The following is an 18,460-nucleotide window of genomic DNA, read 5'->3' as shown; positions in this document are numbered from 1 at the left end:
CGCAATCCTTCCTTGAAATATGTTAATAAATGATTGTATGTCACCCAGGGCCAGGCTGTTGCTGATCGGAGATCTGAGAACCCATTTTCCTATATAAAACCCGCCTGTCTTTGTTCACCATCAAATGCAATTAGCTGGGGGACTATTCATCAATGTCCGTAGATGGATTTAATACAACCTAGCTGTCTCTATTGTCTGCTTTATCATTTACAGATATTTAAATTGTGTTTACCAATAATTACACGTGCTCAGATTTAAAACCATACAAGTACTTAAATGAATTGGACCGCATCTTTTCTTTTTTTTAGTTAGATACAAACCTCAAGGTTACACGAAAAACACATGCTTTAATTTCTTCTTTATAACAATTTGTGCTATTTTATGTAATCCAAAAGTCAAACACGGCATGATTAATAATTGGTAATTTGTTTATCATAAATTAAATCAACAAATGATCTGCCCAAGAAAAACCACATATGATGTTTTTTTTCCTTGAAAGAGCAAACCACATATGATGTTTTTTTTCCTTGAAAGAGCAAACCACATATGATGATGTCTACTTCATTTGTCCACTATTAACCTTAAATATTCTATCTTAATAGTTCCTCAATTGAAAATAAGTATTTCATTTCAAATAAAGTCTTATTTACATACAATCAAACTACAGAAAATGTAACTTAAATGATTAAATTGCTTATGATTTCCACATTATAAAAATATAATATTTCAAAGATAAAACCTTTCGTGCTAAAAATATATTGTTAATTCAAAGATAAAACCTTTTGCTTGAAACAAACCAGCAAAGTAGAGGCGACTCTTTCATATGAGAAACGTGCACACTAAAGCATGCATTTTTCAATGGCTATATGATTTTCGGACATTGACACTCTTTAATTCAAGATTAATTCATCAACGTACCCGTCAAAAATAACTTCCAGCTTTTTAAAAATAAGTAAAATAATAACAATGGTTTCCTTCTTTTACATATTCTTAAACAAAAACTCCAGTTTTTATCTTTTTTTTTGTGAAAATTAATAATTAAATTTATAAAAATAAGATAGATGATTCAAGATCGAGTTTTTTGAACATTATGAAGAAAAATCATATAAAAAATTTATATATAATATTATTCTATTTTGAAATAATCAAAATCTAATACAAACTATTAAAATATCAATAAAAAATCAAACAAATCCATGAAAATTTTAGGCATACGTCAAAGTGATTATTTTATTAAAAAGATTATTCATTAAAATATGGAATGGAAAGTCGATGAAACGATAACAATGTTGAAAGCCAGTTAAATATTCCCATTATCCTCATTATATATTTATGGTTTCGGCGTTGTAATCACTAAGCTAATCGCGTTTTGCCAGAAACAAACAAGTTGACTAGAGTTCAACAATGGCAGGCTCCGCGACTCCATCTCCGATCAAAACGGTGGTCGTTTTGGTTCAAGAGAACCGTTCCTTCGACCACATGTTAGGGTGGTTCAAAACTCTAAACCCAGAGATCGACGGCGTCACAGGCTCCGAATCCAACCCCATTTCCACCTCCGACCCGAACTCCACCCACGTCACCTTCAAGGACACCGCCGCCTACGTTGACCCCGACCCAGACCACTCGTTCCAAGCCATATACGAACAGGTATCCGGCAAAACATGGGATTACAACAACCCGGACCCGAACCCGGAGATAAAAATGAACGGTTTCGCGCAAAACGGCGAACGTACAAAACCCGGGTTGTCGGAGACCGTCATGAGTGGGTTTAAACCGGATATGATTCCGGTGTTCAAGCAGTTGGTGACGGAGTTCGCGGTGTGTGATCGTTGGTTTGCATCGTTGCCGGCGTCGACGCAGTCTAACAGGCTTTACCTACACTCAGCGACGTCGCATGGTTCCGTGAGCAACAACACGGAACAGATTAAAAAAGGATACCCTCAAAAAACTATATTTGAATCACTGGAAGAGAATGGACATAGCTTTGGGATTTACCATCAAGCTTTCCCAACTACGCTCTTTTACAGGTAATCACTTTAACTGTTCTTCAATTTTCCATCCATATTTATTTTAAAAAATACGGTATACTCCTTATTTTTTATTTTAGGAAAAATAGAGAAAGGAAACAACAACTCTATTTTTATGTTTCATTTTTTTAATATTGATTAATTAAATTGTGAATTAAAAATTTTGCTAACTTATTTTTTTTAATTTTAATACTGATGTAAATAAAAAAATTAATATTGTTGGAATGCAAATAAGTAAAATTTGCTAAATTTTTGAAGTCTAACATTAGGTATAGATAATTAAAGTCTTTCAAAATATTGGAAGAGAGTAGTTGAGATTCTATGTTCACACTTTGAGAGATAAAAGAAAGAAGATGTTACGTGAGATAAATAATTTAATTTTAAAATTGATAAAGATGTAATTAATATTTAAATAGAAATATAAGAGATAAGATTTTGTTAATATTTATTTTATATAAAAAAATTATATTATAGTCTTATGACAAAAATATTATTAGATGGAGTTAAAACTAAAGTCATCCAACTATTGATTCATGATAGGCGGGCCATGGAATGGTATTAATTAAAATTAGAGTCAGTTAATTTAGCTACACACTAAGATTGTTCGATTTAATCATTCATTACATCTAAAAACCACAAGATTCCTTCAATGTTGAAAGGGGTCCATATGTTCAAATATAATAATAAACCACATTTAAGTAAATCTTGAAATTGACATGCAACTTCTTTGCTACCAAATCAATATGTTGTTAACTATTTTCACACTTTGTTACAAATTACAATGACAATGTCTTAAACTTATTTAATTGATCAATTAATAAAATTATAATAACGAACTTATTTTAAATTTATATAATTCTTTAATTTTAATTTTCGGATAATTTTATTTTCTATAAATTATTTTATGTGTCTTAATTCCTTCTGTCCCTGCCATATTTATCTCACTATCCCATTATTAATAATATTTTTTTAATATAACCGTTATCATTAATTTAGATTAGATACTTTAGAGACAATGATGATTATTCTAACTCAATTTGTTGTATTCAAAAAGGTCAAATTTAAATTTTTAACCTTATTTAAGGGATTCTGTAGACTGATTGTTGGTCGTTGTAAATAATAAAAATTGATTTGTCAATTTCTTCTGCTCCATATTATTATTATTATTATTATTATTATTATTATTATTATTATTATTATTATTATTATTATTATTATTATTATTATTATTATTATTATTATATTATTATTATTACTATTATTATTATTATTATTATTACAGTGTATGAATGTGGCCTTTTAAAATGTTTATCTTTAAAATTATTATGCTAGAACCATATTTAATATTTATATAATTACATTCAAATTTAACAAATATAGAATAAGGCACAAAGTCAAAATTATAGTTCATGGGAAATAAAATATAATTAACAATAAAGAGAGAGAGGATAAAATCAAAAGAAATCAAAATTTAAAGGTGTAAATAGATATTTATCCTTATTATATTTTTTAATTATAAAAAAAATTTGGGCGGGGTCGCATAGAATATATCAAACAAAATTTATATTTCATAATTATCATTCAAGTTTTATTATTAATAAATTAAATTATTTTATATTAATACCATTAAATATTTTTAAAGAAAGTAGATATTTGAGAGGGAGAGGAGAAGGTTAAAGTGTTGTTAATGCCTATAGGATCATCTTACTAGGATGGGCAAGGGATCCAAATTCGATGGGTTTCAATCTAATTTAATCGGGTTAAATTTTTTCCCAAAAAAATATCCGATCGATCCGGTAAAAATATATTTATATATAATTACAATAACACTCCTCTATATATATTTTTTTCAATTAAACCCTTTTTTATTCAATAAAAATAATATTTTATTTGAAAAAGTCAAGTTTAATTCAGATCGGATGAATGATGTAAAACTTTCGGGTTATATCATGTAGTTCTTAAAATTTTCGGGTCACCCATCCCATTCTTACCGAAGAAATGTACGAGTCTGAATGAATCGATAAACTGATAATATGGTTTCATTAACTAATGACAGGAACCTTAGGCGGTTGAAATATGTGGACAATTTCCATCAATACGATCTCAGCTTCAAGCGTCACTGTAAGAACGGAAAACTACCAAATTATGTGGTGATCGAGCCCCGATATTTCGACATTTTAACCGCCGCTGCAAACGACGACCACCCTTCCCACGACGTTTCCAACGGCCAGAAGCTTATCAAGGAAATCTACGAAGCACTTAGATCAAGTCCCCAATGGAATGAAATCCTGTTCCTGATTACATATGACGAACACGGCGGTTTCTACGACCATGTTCCGACCCCCACCGGAGTCCCTAGTCCCGATGATATTGTCAGCGGCGATCCTTTTAACTTCAAGTTCGATCGCCTCGGTTGCAGGGTTCCTACCATATTGGTTTCTCCATGGATCGAGCCCGGAACAGGTCATTCCCAATGCAACATTATGTCCAAGTTGTTTCAAATTTGGTTCAGAGTATGTGTCTGATACGAGTTTGTTTAAATTTTGTTCTTAATATATTCAGTGTTGCATAGGCCATCAGGGCCACATCCGACATCAGAGTTCGAGCATTCCTCCATTGCAGCAACTGTTAAGAAGATATTCAATCTCAAAGAATTTCTAACAAAGCGTGATGCATGGGCTGGTTCCTTTGATATTGTCGTCAATCGAAGCACCCCAAGAACGGATTGTCCTGGTAAATATTCAAACCACCAAAATACCCTGCAATTGTTTTTTCTTCTCTCTCCATTAAACCGATAAAAATCTATTACATGAAAATGTAGAGAAACTGGCGGAGCCAGTGAGAATGAGAAGCACTGAAGCAAAAGAAACAGCAAAACTAAGCGATTTTCAACAAGAGTTGGTGCAAGCAGCAGCCGCAGTGAAAGGAGAAGGTTCGAAAGACCCATTGAAACTCGTTGAAACATGGACGTTTCATCTGGTTTCAAATACGTTGAAGATGCCTTCAAGAAATTCTTTGACGACGGCCAGAAAGCTAAGGAAACCGATGGAGCTGAAGGCACTGCTTCAGCCGATGCATCAACTGGGAGAACTGCTCCCAAAACTTTCGTGCAGAAAGTTTTCTCTTGTTTGGTTTGTGATAATTGATTAAACAAAAACCATGCATCTTCAAAAAATCTGCCAATCCACCTATGTATTGTTCTTGTATTTTGTAGTGTCATAAGTTTGAGGTGTTTGATGTTTATTTAAAGTTTATGTTAACCGATTATGATATGTGTATTTTCATATAATTTTCCATTTTTATGTCATGTTTTATTTTGGGGCAAATACTTGTAAAAGACTACGGTTTTGGAGCTTTACATTTCAAGGCCTCAAAGTTGAAAAACTGAGCAACAAAAATGGAGAAAACTGAAAACAAATTCAGGAAATGGAAATCATAAGCCTCATTTTGGGTGCACTTTCTTCTTCCTGGTGGGGCAATGCAAGTCATCCACGTTAGTGGAGCACCCAAATTTCCTTCATTTCACTCCACAAGCTCAACTTCCCCTTGTTTACTTTGCCTGTTGCTGCCATTGGTGATCTCTTTCTTCATTTCATGGCAGTCCTTCTCAAGATCCTTCACCTTGATGCTCATTTTCTCCATTTCCATCCACACTTCATCATCATCATCTTCTTCGTCTTCGTGAGTTCCCCACACCAGCGTTTCTCGAAGCTGCAACTGTGCCATAAACAGCACCTGCACCACTACTCTCACCGGTAGTCTTTGGTTCTTGGCGGCATGTTCGCAAGCTTCGGCTGACATTTTCCGAAAATCCAACACCTTACAAACCTGTTTTTTCTCCTCAGTCAGGTAAGCGTGTTTTTCCAAGTATATGTCGATAGCCCGGTATATACGTCGGAATTTCTCTTTGCTCCTAAGGCTGCTGCCATGGACATCTCTTCAAGTGAAACGAAAGTGTCCACCATTAAATCTATGTCACAAGCAACTTCTGCCAAGAATTCTTCCATGAGTTCCGCCACTGTGATGAATCCGGAAGCATCGGAGCTGTCGTAATTGCCATAGAAGATTTTCAGAATCCTCCTTATACACTCAATATCATATTGCAGTTCCTTGGCATAGCCTTGAGAAGGAATCAACAGGTTCTTTGCTTTTGCCTGGTCCAGCTGCTTTCCGATCCTTATCTTGAAACCATTTCGACATCCTGAGCTAGCTTCCAAGTCGATCGCTCTTCGGAGCATTTTGAACAACAATGTGCAAGGAAGGAGCTCTCTTCCGTGAGGCAAAAGCTTCTCCAATGTTTCAATTACATTTCTTTGGGATTTCCTCTTATAAATGGACAGTCTCCCCTCCATTGCTGCAAAAAAGGATCCACTTCTTCGCATATCGATAAATCGATGCCAAAATGTATTCCGGTGTGATTCCGTGATGTTTCATTGTGTACATGATAGGCTCATATAGCTGGAGAGACAATGTGGTCAAATCCTCTTGCCAATCCAGAGCAAAGGGCCTTCTCTTTGCATTAGGCTTATCACCACCATCACCATCGTTTCTCGAGATGATTATCGGTTCCCCTAGATATCGTGGATTGTCCGACGCCTTTGCAACCATAGCCTGTAAGCAGGCATCAAATCAACCGAGCTGCATCGTTTGTTGAAGGTACTTTTCGGAGGAGCGTAAACCCTTGATAATTTCATTCCAGCTAGGGAGGACTCTTTGCTCAAAGAAAGTAACAGCTTTGCTTAATATATTGTTATTGCAGTGATTCTCTTCCATCCCTAAGTAGTAAGACAGGCAGATGAGTGGCACAATGTTATCAGCGGACATCTGAACCGCATACCTGTGGCAAAATCTCGCAAGCAGCTCGAACGTCTCCGAATCAGCCGGAACGTCACGGAGCAAGCAAGATAGATCTGCACTGGAATTCTTACTGTTGTATCCGCATATCGTCTTTCGGTCATGCTGTTGTTCGGTTTCAGCATTGGAATGAAAACCAGAAGAGTGCAAAATCACGGTAGGGTTCCCTTGATCATTTTGACAAATTTAGGCCAATGCAATGATTACATAACAAACAGAAACACATTAACAACTAATCATTATTAACAGCTACGCATGAAGTTCCAAAGAGACAGCCACATAAGAAAACAGAAAACGAAACATGGATATGAGAAAGACAGGATTAAAACACACGAAGAAATATTCTTACTTGAAGAAGATAGTGAGAGCAGTAAGAGAGGAAGAATAAGAGTTAGTTTGAAGGGAAAAATTTTCATTTGTTGAGAAAGGGTTGAAAGAAAAAGTTAAAACAAAGGTTCAACAGCAACAACACGGATACTAGTTCCTCATTTTGTGGGGGGTTCTGTTATTTGAAAACTTTTCAAAAACAGATTTTGATATCAGAAACGTCTACCTCCCCCTCTTTGACAAATTCAACTAATTTGTAGTATCTTCCAATTCAAACCCGACACCGGTTTGAGTATAAAAATTACGTAATTACATGAATCAATTCAACATTTAATTATTATCTACTTTTAATTTATGGTAGACTACATATTTAGTACCCAATTATAAGTTTTGTTCCGTTTTGGCCACCCAACTATTATTTTTTTTTAAATCATACCTAGAGATACGTTTTGGTCTCCCGCCGTTAAAAATCCATTAAGTTACATGTGTCACGCTCTGATAATTTTGATTTTTTTTTAAAAAAATTATATTTATAAAAAACCTTATTTTTTTCAAAAAGTACAAAAAAATCACAAATTCATAACCCTAACCCTAACCTCCCTTATCGGCCGTGGCTGCCGTCGACATTGTCCTTGTCGTTGCCATTGTCAGTCGTCCTTGCCCATATCGTCATGGTTGCCGTTGGAACCAGCGAGTGCTTCAACTTCGCGATTTTTGGTTTCGGGTTCATTGAGTTTAAATCATCAATTAGGGTGGCTGGGTCATCGATGGCGGTTTGGTCGACTGGAGGTTCGTTGACGGGAATGGTGCGGAACGGAGGTGACAGACTTGGGTATAGGAATTGGAATAAAGTTTTTCAAAGTTTAGGTTTTTTTAAGATTTTCAAAAGTTTTGGATTTTTTAAAATAAAATTATATTTTTAAGTTTCTAATTTAAATAAAAATTTCAAAATTACTAGAGCTCGACACGTGTCTTTTAATGACATAAACTAATTGATGTTACGACTCGAGCACCTAAAACGGTAACGTTTATAACGTTAGGCACCTGAATCATTCAAAAAATATTTTAGGTATCTACTTGTGAGAAGCGGTATAGTTTGGACACTTATTTTATATTTAAACCTTTATTTTTTTAGTTTTTAATGGTTGTGGAAAATGAAAGGTTAAATTACAGTTTAAGTTCTCTATTATGCAGAAAAACTGTGTCTGTACGTCAATTTAACTAATAGATAAAGTACACAAATAGACATTAAACTATACTGAAATGGTATTTTTTTAGTACCTAATTTTTAAAAATTATAAAATTATCACTAAACTAATAAAAATGTTATGAAATGATCCATGTATATTATAAAATAGTATTACACTTATTATAAAAATGATATGTTAGAAAATAAAATAACCTCTAAAATTTTAGATGAAAATAACGTTGTTACACCTATACTTTGATGTAATGTTTTGTTCATATTGAAGTTATACCTATATTTTGCTGTATTTTTTTTTCATATTGAAGTTATACCTATATTTATACATGTTTTCATACATGTCCAAGTGAGGTAACAAAACTATAATGTGTTTCCCCAAACTAAGGCTCGACACAGGGTTTGGGTTTGATGCCTGCCTCCAACCTTGCATGCAATACAATTTCTCTCTTGTTACCTCACCTTCAAACCCAAACCAAAATAATATAAGATATATATTTTTGCATAGAAAATAACATAAGATATTAATATGCATACATATTTACTCGAATATATAAAAAAAATATTTTAAATTTATAATAAAAATAATATATAAAAATTATGAATAAAGTATTAAAATACGAAGACATCTTAATTTTATTATATAAACCACTAACTTACCAAACTATAATAAATATATATATATCTTTTTCTTTCTCTTTAAGCATCGGTTACTCTACAACTTTTATCTTTGACATTTTCCAACACATCCCAGTTTATGCAGAGCCTCTCACATTACTTTGCTTTTCATACAAATAATATATACACTGTGCATCTATATATACGATTTCCATCCTTTAATCAAAATCAATCTTAATTGAACTCTCTCGAGGCATTTTGATTATACAAAACCCAACAAACCCCACAATTCCCTTCTTTTGGATGGCTACCAGACGGATTATTTTAAGCATTTTTATTTTGTTTCTGTGCCCTTTAAGCAATGCAGCTCTGTACAGAACCCATGACTTAAGCCTCGTGAATAACAACGATAAGGCGATGAACTTCAACAAAGCTTCCTTCAGTCTGCTCACCAAAGGTGTTCCCATTCCTCCGTCAGGTCCATCGGGGAGGCACAATGACCACACCGATGCTCATGGTTCGGCTTCGGCCAAAGATGGTCTAAGAGTCTAGCTCGTTTATATATGATTTGGTAAACATGGTTAAGCTTTCTGTGTTTTTTTTTTGGTTAGATAGATAAGTTAGTAATTTTCATGTTCTTGGGAACAAAAAACATTATCGAGAGTTGCTTGTCTTCTTCTTCTTCCTTGTTCTAAATTATATGGTAATGTTCGAGTTTTTGCGTTTGTTTTGCATATTTTTTGGGCTGAAAATTAATGCAGATGCAAATTTGATTTATTTAAATCTGTTAATAAGATCATTACTTTCCTTTTAGAAAATAATAATGGAGCGACGATAATCGAGCATGTATTAAAAGTTCATCATTTCAATATGGATGCTAAATTAAGCAACGGTGTGATGGAATACCAACCCAAATTAAGCATTTGTTCAATACAAGACTTCTTAAATATTAAAATTTAAAAGTTAAAAAGAAATAAAAAGGTTTCTTTTATTGAATTAGACTTAAAATATCATAATACTAAAAGAGTTAAGAGGCACAACCCCTCTCCCATCGTGTAAGCTCTAGACATTGATCACCCATGCACGAATATATGTAATACATGAATCTTAATTAATGTATACATGTACTTAACTTTTGAATTGACGTACCATCATTAACATATTGTGGTATGTATTACGATCAGGATTAAATGAATAAGTGTACATTTAATTGAATCTAAACATTGAAACACAGATCAAGTCACAAGACAAACTTAGTTTATTTCATCAAATTATATGGAATTATTCGATTCTGAAACGTTCCCATTAAAAGCTTCTTTGGGATTAATTTCTCATTTACGAACATATTAAAATTCCATGTTAAACTACATATACATGGATAAAGTTCCGATAAATACTTAGCCACAAATATAAATGTATCACACACGTTTAAATCTTGACCTTAAAAGTGTCCCATTAACCGTGTTTGATGAGTGTTTTATTTGGTTAATATTTTGTTATTAGTTAAGTCGTGTTACCTTTTCTTATAGTGCTAATTTGGGTTGTTTTTATTTGAATATGTGCAAGACTATTTTTCAGGAAATAATAACTAAAAGATGAATTAAACATATTTTCCTATTTATTTAGGAAAAATCGGTGCCAATCAGATTCAAAGTTCGATCCAAGCACAAACTCTAATTAAATATTCCAAGTAGCAAGATCAAAGGAGGAAAGTCAGGTGAACCATAATTCTTTAGGAATTTAAAAGTTGTAATTGAATTCAAACATTTGATATTTTATTATTTTATTAGGAATTTAATATTTTTAATATGTATTATTTAGGATTTTTAGTTTGTTAGAATTAAGATTTTGAATATTTTGAGAGTTGGTATTTTATTTTCATTAGATTAACTCAAGACTATAATACCTCTAGCGGTGACGTTTGAGAGATGTACAAGTTTAGAATTCAGTATAGAACATGATTTTGGCTTTTCTTTTGTTTTTAGGTTTTGAGTTTAATAAAATTATTTTTCTTTTTCATCTTCTTTCTTTCTACACGCCAAATATGATTTCTATCATGCTTGGCTAAACTTTTCGTTAGTTAATAGTTGAGCAACAACTCAATCCAATCTCATGAGAATTGAAAAGGTATGTAACATCTTCATATTTCTTTCTTGATTTTCTCTGCAAACAAAGAGAGGGAAACGACCTTTCTTCAACATCTCAATATCTTCAATCCAAGGAGTGTATAGAGCACATTAGTTTGATCGACGTAGTGATCTATAGTTGGGGAGGAGAGTCGGCTTGTAGCAAATTCAATTTCTTAAAAACAAATTTAGCGGCGGTCTGCTAAAGGAAATTAAGATAGGGTTCGATTTTCATAAAGACACCATAATCTGAGCGCTGGCTTTTCTAGTTCCTAAACCAACATTGGTGTTAATATCGATAGTTGATATTAATTCAAACAAGGGCTAATTTTCAAGGATTGACTTTGGAAATTAGTTCAATAGAGAGAAGACTAAGTTACAAGAGTTGGTCTATGTAGGTTGTAACCAGCAAGCATCCGAAATAAAATCTATTTCAGTGATCGAGATAGATTGAGGCGAAACGAAGCTAGATGTTATCTCTTATCTTAATTAAATTTCTACATTTATTCTTTCTTATTTCTATTGTTTTTACTTTAGTTTTATTTTCTTTATTTAGTTTACTTAATTATTTTAAACTCCTCTTTTTAATTTTCTTATTTTACAGATTTATTGGTTAAAGATTAATTCATATTGATATTAGAAATTTTCAATAATAAACCTTTCATTTCCATAGTATAAAAACATCTCAATATGAAATATAAAAGAAACCGCAAATACCAAAATTAAAGCTTAAAAAATTCGGTGGAGTCATAATCAAGGAATGAATTGCACCTGCAAAGGATTCTGCATGACGGTCGTGAATTCATGTTTCTCGGTCAAATCATGTCTTCATTTCCACACTCAAATTTGAAATGACAGATTAAGTTTGCCAACAAGTACTCCAAATGAAGCATTGCAAGTCTATATGCTGGACACATCCTTGTCCCTACCCCAAATGGCATCATCTTAATCTCTTTCGTTCCACTAAAATCAATTTATTTTCTTCCATCACTGTCGCTCATGAATCCATCGGGGTCGAATTCCATCGGATTTTCCCATACGTCCCGACTCTGACCCATTTCCGATTCGACAAACATTACAACGGTGTTCTTTGGCACCAAAAATCCACCCAGAACAACATCCTTGGTTACACAACGTGGGATTAAGAAATGGGTCGGAGGATGAAGCCTTAAACTTTCTAAGATAACAGCTCTAAGATATGGCGTCATACCCAAATGTTCATCCTTAATCTCCACTTCTCCTTCTGAGATAATTCCTTTGATTTCCTCGAATAACTTGTGTTGAATTTGTGGGTGCTTCACCAAATTAGCCATTATCAATTCTAGAGCTGTGGAGGTAGTATCAGTGCCGGCAGTGAAGAACTCAGAGCACAATGTCACGATTTCTTGTTCTTCAAGCTTTCTCTTTTCCTCTATAAGGTGTACATCAAACAATGTGTGGACGTAGGGGACGACAGGCTCCACACCATGTTCATCACTTTCATGTTTTTTTCGCTCATTGCCTTTCAGGCTCTTATCAAAGGGACCAATACTTTCTCCTGATATCGCCGAAGCCGACGAAGCTCTTCCCATCGCCTGCGGAAGAAGAACTTCCCCCAAATAGGAAATAGATTGAGTAGTTTGAATCGATCAAAACTCGACTGCAAGCGTCGCAGCGTGTTCTTGATTTCTTCAATTTTCTTGTCTTCAAGCTTCTCGCCAAAGCAAATGAAAGAAAACAAACTGAAGAGTGCATGTTGTAGATGCTCCCTTACTTCAATGTGATGATGATATTCGTTAGACTTAAGACGGTCGATGAGTGAATCCAAGACCCATTTACGGGCACATGCGAAGGTTGTAATCGGTGAAGAAGTAATGATGTTGGAAGTAAGATTACGGCGGAGGCGGAGCCATGTAGGACAGTAGAATGCCGAGCTGATGTTGTGTTGATCACAGCTGAGGAATTTGTCCGTGGCCGTCGCTTGGGGACGGTCAGCGAAGATGGCGGCGTTAGAAATCAAGGCTTGGCGAGCAAGGGAATGACTTGCAATAGCGATTAAGGGCTTTGAGCCTATATACAGGGTATAAAGAGGACCATATCTTTCACGAAGGGACAGAAGAAGGACCTTAACGTGGGGCAATGGCTTTAAAAGGAGACATAGGTGGTTGCCCAAGAATGGAATTTATTTTCAATTCAACGAAACTTCTAAGAATTATTTCAATTAAAATTAAGAGTAAAATTAATTTTTTAGTTATAATTGAATGGTCAAATGAGATATTTCTTAATGGTTTTGTGCCCATTTGGTAATAAAATTAAAATTTAATATTCATTATGTAGCTTTTAAAAGTTAAATGTTCAAAAAGATAATATTGACATAGTTTAATGACCATTTGTAAATTTTACTCTATAAAATTAGTGGTGAATTACAACGACATGTATTCTAGAATTTTCCTTAGTTATTAATAATTATTAAAGTTGTGTTCTAGTGACGATAGGTCCCTACACATCACGAGAGTGAGGTCCTCAAATTAGTTAAATTACCTAATTTTCGGCAAGCGTGATTGAAGGTTTTATGAATCAGGAGTGAGTACAATTACCTTATACAACACATAAAATATAGGGGAAATGAAAATAAAAATTACATACAATTTATCAATATTTACATAAATTAAATTATTATCACTATAATATAAACATATTACGATATAGAGTTAGAATCTTGTTTTTTAATTTTTAAAAGAATAAAGTGATAAATATATTATTATGGTTTATTTTTAAAAGAATTAAAGAGTCCTAGATTAGATTTGTGAAGTTAGAATTTTTTTTGATAAAATGAATACAAAATCCATATTCAGACAATTAAAAATAAGTGTACTAGAAATTTTAGGAGTCCAACAAACATCGACGACGATGATCAATGATAACTAGTAGCAACAATTGATGGTGAGCAATGGCCGATAGTGGGGGACTTTCATCAGATTCAAGGGTCAAATTGATATTTTAGCAAAATTTCAAGGATTAAATTAATATTCTATCTAAAATTCTAGGTCAAATTAGTATTTTGACTAAAATTGATGGGTCACATTAAAGTTTAAATATTTTATTAATATGTTACGTCATCAAATTAAAGGGATTTAAATGTTCAGTGACTACAACAAATCGAAAGTAAAATCACAAAAAAGCGAAATTTTTCAATACCAATGATCAAATAAGGCAAACTAAAAACAATAAGGACCATCAATGTAATTTACTCTTATTTTTTGTACATATGGGAGATACAATCCGTTGATTTAGTTGGATGAGACACTAGATTTCTTAATTAATGTCAGGGGTTCGAACCCTGAAAATTATGAATGAAGCAAGCTGAGTTGGGAGGGTCACCTCATATTGAATCTTTGTAAAACCTGATCTAGATTAGTCGATCAATTAATATTGTATATTCGTAGTTAATTTAGAAAATATTAGTAAAGCCAAGCAGTACACTACAATTAAGTCGTGTAGGAAAAGGATTGGTCATTGCCCAATGAAGCAAATATAATAAATAACTGGCATAATACACTCGAGACCTATAGGAAAAGGTCTGGTCATCGGTATAATGCAATCGAGATTTGTGGGAAAACATTTCTGAACACAAGTTCTGATCATTTCAAATTCACGTTTGTCATAAAAATTCAGCAAACACTGTCTGCCTCGTCCTTGAAGTTCAACAAGCCATCCAGCTCCTTAACAAAGATTTCCATCACCGGAGCCGCTAATGAAACTGGCACCAAAACCCCATCTCTGTAGGGTATATAAAAGTTCAAAAACTCCGACATTATGGCCGGCGCCATGTGAGCTTCCTTGCCCCATCCAAAATCCACCTCTTCTATTCTGGCTCGTCTTAAATCTGATACTAACCACAATGGAGGGCAGAGCGTTGGTCCATCTTTAATCACCAGCAAATCGATCATTGATTTCATATATTCCTCGGTTATCGTTGCCTTTGCTTCTTTCACTAATTTCACTGCATATTCTACTGGATTTCGACATAGCTTTCCCGCGGTTGTTAGAGCCGCTGCGTATCCGATTGCATTCCCGTAATATCCTAATGGCAAGGGCGGGTTAAACTTGGATCGAGCGTTAACTATGAGGATGACGCGAATGTCTTGGTCGGGGTTATATCGAAAGGCTCTCGTTCGACAACGCCATAAGCATGCAGTTAAGATATCGAACGTCGAACACCGAACGTTGTCGGGGATAAATCTCCAAAGAGCTGAAATATGAGTTGGTCCGAAAAAAAGTGAGCGATGAACAAGGCCATCGATTGAAAAGACATTGTCGCAGTTGGCGTCGACGGACGGAGCATCACCGTAGGCATGCTGCACGCAAGTTATGACCGGTGGGTCTCGAGCACTAAGAAGGTGTCTTTCCCAAACTGGTGGGATTGAAGGAGTAAGTGCACCTTGAGCAATCTCTGTCATGGCATGCATCAACTGAGATACGCCCATAGCATCGACAATGGTATGATTCACTCGGTGAGCAAAAATGAAACCACCACATTTGAGTCTTGTTACCTATAAAAAAAATAAAAAATCAAAGGTGACTGAACATTATTTTCTAAATATTTATTTCTTACGTAATGAATAACTGCAACTCCAGTGTTAATTGTGCGGATGAAGACTATACCAACACAAAGGGACAACCCGATTGTAAACTTGTTTCAGTGGTGAAACAAGGATCAAATGTATAACTATATAAATCTATTGAACTATCACGTCATTAATTACTTTAAAAAACTATCGTCCAGTGACTTGATTGAAAATATATTAATAGTTATTGACCTAATTGACTAGTTTTTTTTTCAGTAGTTAAAACAGAACATTCCCTATAGTTCAGTAGCTCTACAAGTAGTTTATCCTAAAAACGAAAACAACTGTAAAGTATTCTTTGTGGAGATTAGAATATTTCTTAATAATGCAAGCAGGGTTTCAAATCAAGGTCCGAAAACATCGGTGCCGTCCGAGTTATGTGCTACACCCGCAATAGCACCCGTAACGGCCGTAATAGTGCTCGCGACGGCCACAATCACGGTAAACTCAAAATGATCGAAAACGCGACCACGACTGAAAAAGAAAATAATGGAGATGATGAAATGAGAGAGGAAGCCTATTGGATGGCTAATAAAACTTTGTCCTACCAATAACAATTCTTTCAATCTTCTTAATAGCTAATAAAAGTAAGGCATTGTTTTCTTTAGATAACTTGCTTAAAATTGGAGACTACAATTAGAAAACAAATTACCTGGATTAGCAGCAATGGGCAATTTACAAGCCCACTGGAGCCAGGAACATCATAAAGAAGCTCCTCAAAACATGGAAATGGTGGACAAATTGCACCACCAAAATCCTCGAACGTAACATCGACATCGGCTTCGATAAACAGCACACCTTGTGCATTACAATCCACCATAAGCTTGCCGTTTGGTGCTTCCCTTAGCCTCCCTGCAAATGGATAATAAAAGACCAGAGCTTGAGCGAGTGCTTTCCTTATAACCTGAGCAGGGTCCTTGCCTTCCATGGAGGGGTTTTGGCGATAAAAATGGACACCGGGCATTTGGTACCGGAGACCTTGTTGGTTATCGATGTCCGAGAGCAATAGACACTCACGAGGGGTCGGCCTAGCTGGGACGACAAGCTCTGGTTTGTGCCGACGGACGGTGAACACCGGAGAAGCGAGTGGCAGTGGCAGCAGTGCCATGGCACAAATCTTGATGGTGGTTGAATTGGCTAAATCAGATGGGGACTTTTTTAAGGTTACCAGAAATTTGCATTCAAACCAAGAACCCTACCTTATCCATCTGGTATGAGAATGCATATTTTAATATTTATGATTCTGCTACGAGAATGCATATTTTAATATTTTTAATGAATAAGGGTCAACTCCACTAAACATCCCTAAATAACGAGACTCATCTTAAATTGATCCATAAAGTTTTAACCATTCTAATTTTATCTCAAAATCAAAATTGGTTTCTAAATTTTTGGACATTTTAATTTCATCCCTAAGCTACTATATATGCTAATCGCATCCCATGTTAGTAAAATCATTAAAAAAATATATGGACTATTATGTAAACACTGAAGTGTATTATGTTGTAATATGATGTGATATAAATGACAATTAATGTTGTATCATATTCCTCGTAATCATTATTTAGAATGAAACTGAAGGGTTCCTTTTTTGTTCTCTCAATTTGTCTCTAGTCTTTTCTAGGTTTCAAAGTTAAATCATTATTTTATTTAAACCCAACCTTAATGATTGTTTATGCCGTATCATATTATTACATAATACACATTAGTGTTTATATGAAAATTATAATTTTTTAATAGGAGATATGGATAGTTTGAGGATGGAATTGAAATGTTCAAAAGTTTAAAGATCAATTTAGAATAAATGTGATATTTTAGAGATAAAGTGTTTTAAAGTATAAATATCGATTCAAAATAACAATTATAATTTAAGGGTGTATAATGCAATTAACTTTTAAAATAATTTTACATTTGAATACTTTAAATACTATATAGTGACGAATCTAATACAATCTCAAAAGTAGGAAACTTTAATCATAATTATTTTTTAACCTAATACAACTTGGTAAAGATGTTTTGTTTTATATGTATAATATGCTGGAATGAATTAAAGAGGAGAGGAGAGGAGAGTGGAGCGAAGATATAACCTCAGTAAAAGTAAAAACACTGTAATTATTTTCATTTTCAATAAAATACAATTTTGAACCCCAAGTTGTGGGGCAACAACAATGCTCAACGAGGAGATTCGGTGCTGTTCTCCGAAGTATCATACAATATGCCACATTAGCAATTGTGGCAATGGCAATGCTAACAGAGGCCAAAGTGTCACTAATTGCGTGCATGCTTATTACTGAAGATTGGTGCTGTTCTCCAAAGGAATGTCATCTCTGCTAATGCATCAGAAAAATGAAGCATTGGAATCTTACTTCTGAACCCTGATTGCCTGAACCTGAAACAGACCGCCAATGCTTTGCTCTTCTCATCACAATCTGTTCAAATGGAAATCAACTGTGAAGAATGTAGGAAAGGTTTAATTAAACAAAATGCATGCATCCATGACTTTGGTTTAATCCTTCTTGATTCTTATAGCCTACATGCTGCATTTTCACAGTTAAAGAAATTAAGAATAGCTTTCATCGCCAGCATCACTGCTTTATCAGTATGGAAGCATCTAAATGCCATTATGAATGCCGTGAGAACATACCATGCACAAAGAAGTGAAGCCCGGTTTCCCAAGGAAGAGCTAATGAAATCAGCAAG

At 34.2% G+C, this 18,460-nt stretch overlaps 2 protein-coding genes and 2 pseudogenes across 2 annotated transcripts; 1 reads left to right on the top strand and 3 right to left on the bottom strand.

The window, feature by feature from the left end:
• The first annotated feature begins 1,342 nt into the window (after positions 1-1,342).
• On the top strand, positions 1,343-5,270 carry LOC120153794 (annotated as a pseudogene).
• A 190-nt stretch (positions 5,271-5,460) lies between these two features.
• On the bottom strand, positions 5,461-7,853 carry LOC120154094 (annotated as a pseudogene).
• Positions 7,854-12,127: 4,274 nt separating this feature from the next.
• On the bottom strand, positions 12,128-12,724 carry LOC120154093 (cytochrome P450 89A2-like). Its single transcript, XM_039165925.1, has one exon. It carries the CDS (start codon positions 12,722-12,724, stop codon positions 12,128-12,130), a length of 597 nt encoding a protein of 198 aa, XP_039021856.1.
• Positions 12,725-14,721: 1,997 nt separating this feature from the next.
• Positions 14,722-16,948, bottom strand: LOC120153922 (benzyl alcohol O-benzoyltransferase-like). Its single transcript, XM_039165781.1, has 2 exons — positions 16,413-16,948; positions 14,722-15,685 (listed from the first exon to the last, which is right to left on the bottom strand). Exons 1-2 carry the CDS (start codon positions 16,866-16,868, stop codon positions 14,804-14,806), a joined length of 1,338 nt encoding a protein of 445 aa, XP_039021712.1. The 5' UTR covers positions 16,869-16,948; the 3' UTR covers positions 14,722-14,803.
• Positions 16,949-18,460: the final 1,512 nt, after the last annotated feature.

Source organism: Hibiscus syriacus, unplaced genomic scaffold, assembly GCF_006381635.1.
Source record: "Hibiscus syriacus cultivar Baekdansim isolate YM2019G1 unplaced genomic scaffold, ASM638163v2 tig00111105_pilon, whole genome shotgun sequence".
In the NCBI taxonomy this organism is placed as follows: Eukaryota; Viridiplantae; Streptophyta; class Magnoliopsida; order Malvales; family Malvaceae; genus Hibiscus; species Hibiscus syriacus.
The sequence above is the reverse complement of the archived record's forward strand: the minus strand, read 5'-3'. Positions and strand labels throughout refer to the sequence as shown.

What these genes read in the sequence shown, in the direction of transcription:
- LOC120153922 (XM_039165781.1), bottom strand. Translation starts at nt 16,868, where the DNA reads ATGGCACTGCTGCCACTGCCACTCGCTTCTCCGGTGTTCACCGTCCGT. An exon ending in GCCCATTGCTGCTAATCCAG is followed by an intron (nt 15,686 to 16,412) that starts GTAATTTGTTTT and finishes TTTTTTTTATAG; the next exon opens with GTAACAAGACTCAAATGTGG.
- LOC120154093 (XM_039165925.1), bottom strand. Translation starts at nt 12,724, where the DNA reads ATGGGAAGAGCTTCGTCGGCTTCGGCGATATCAGGAGAAAGTATTGGT.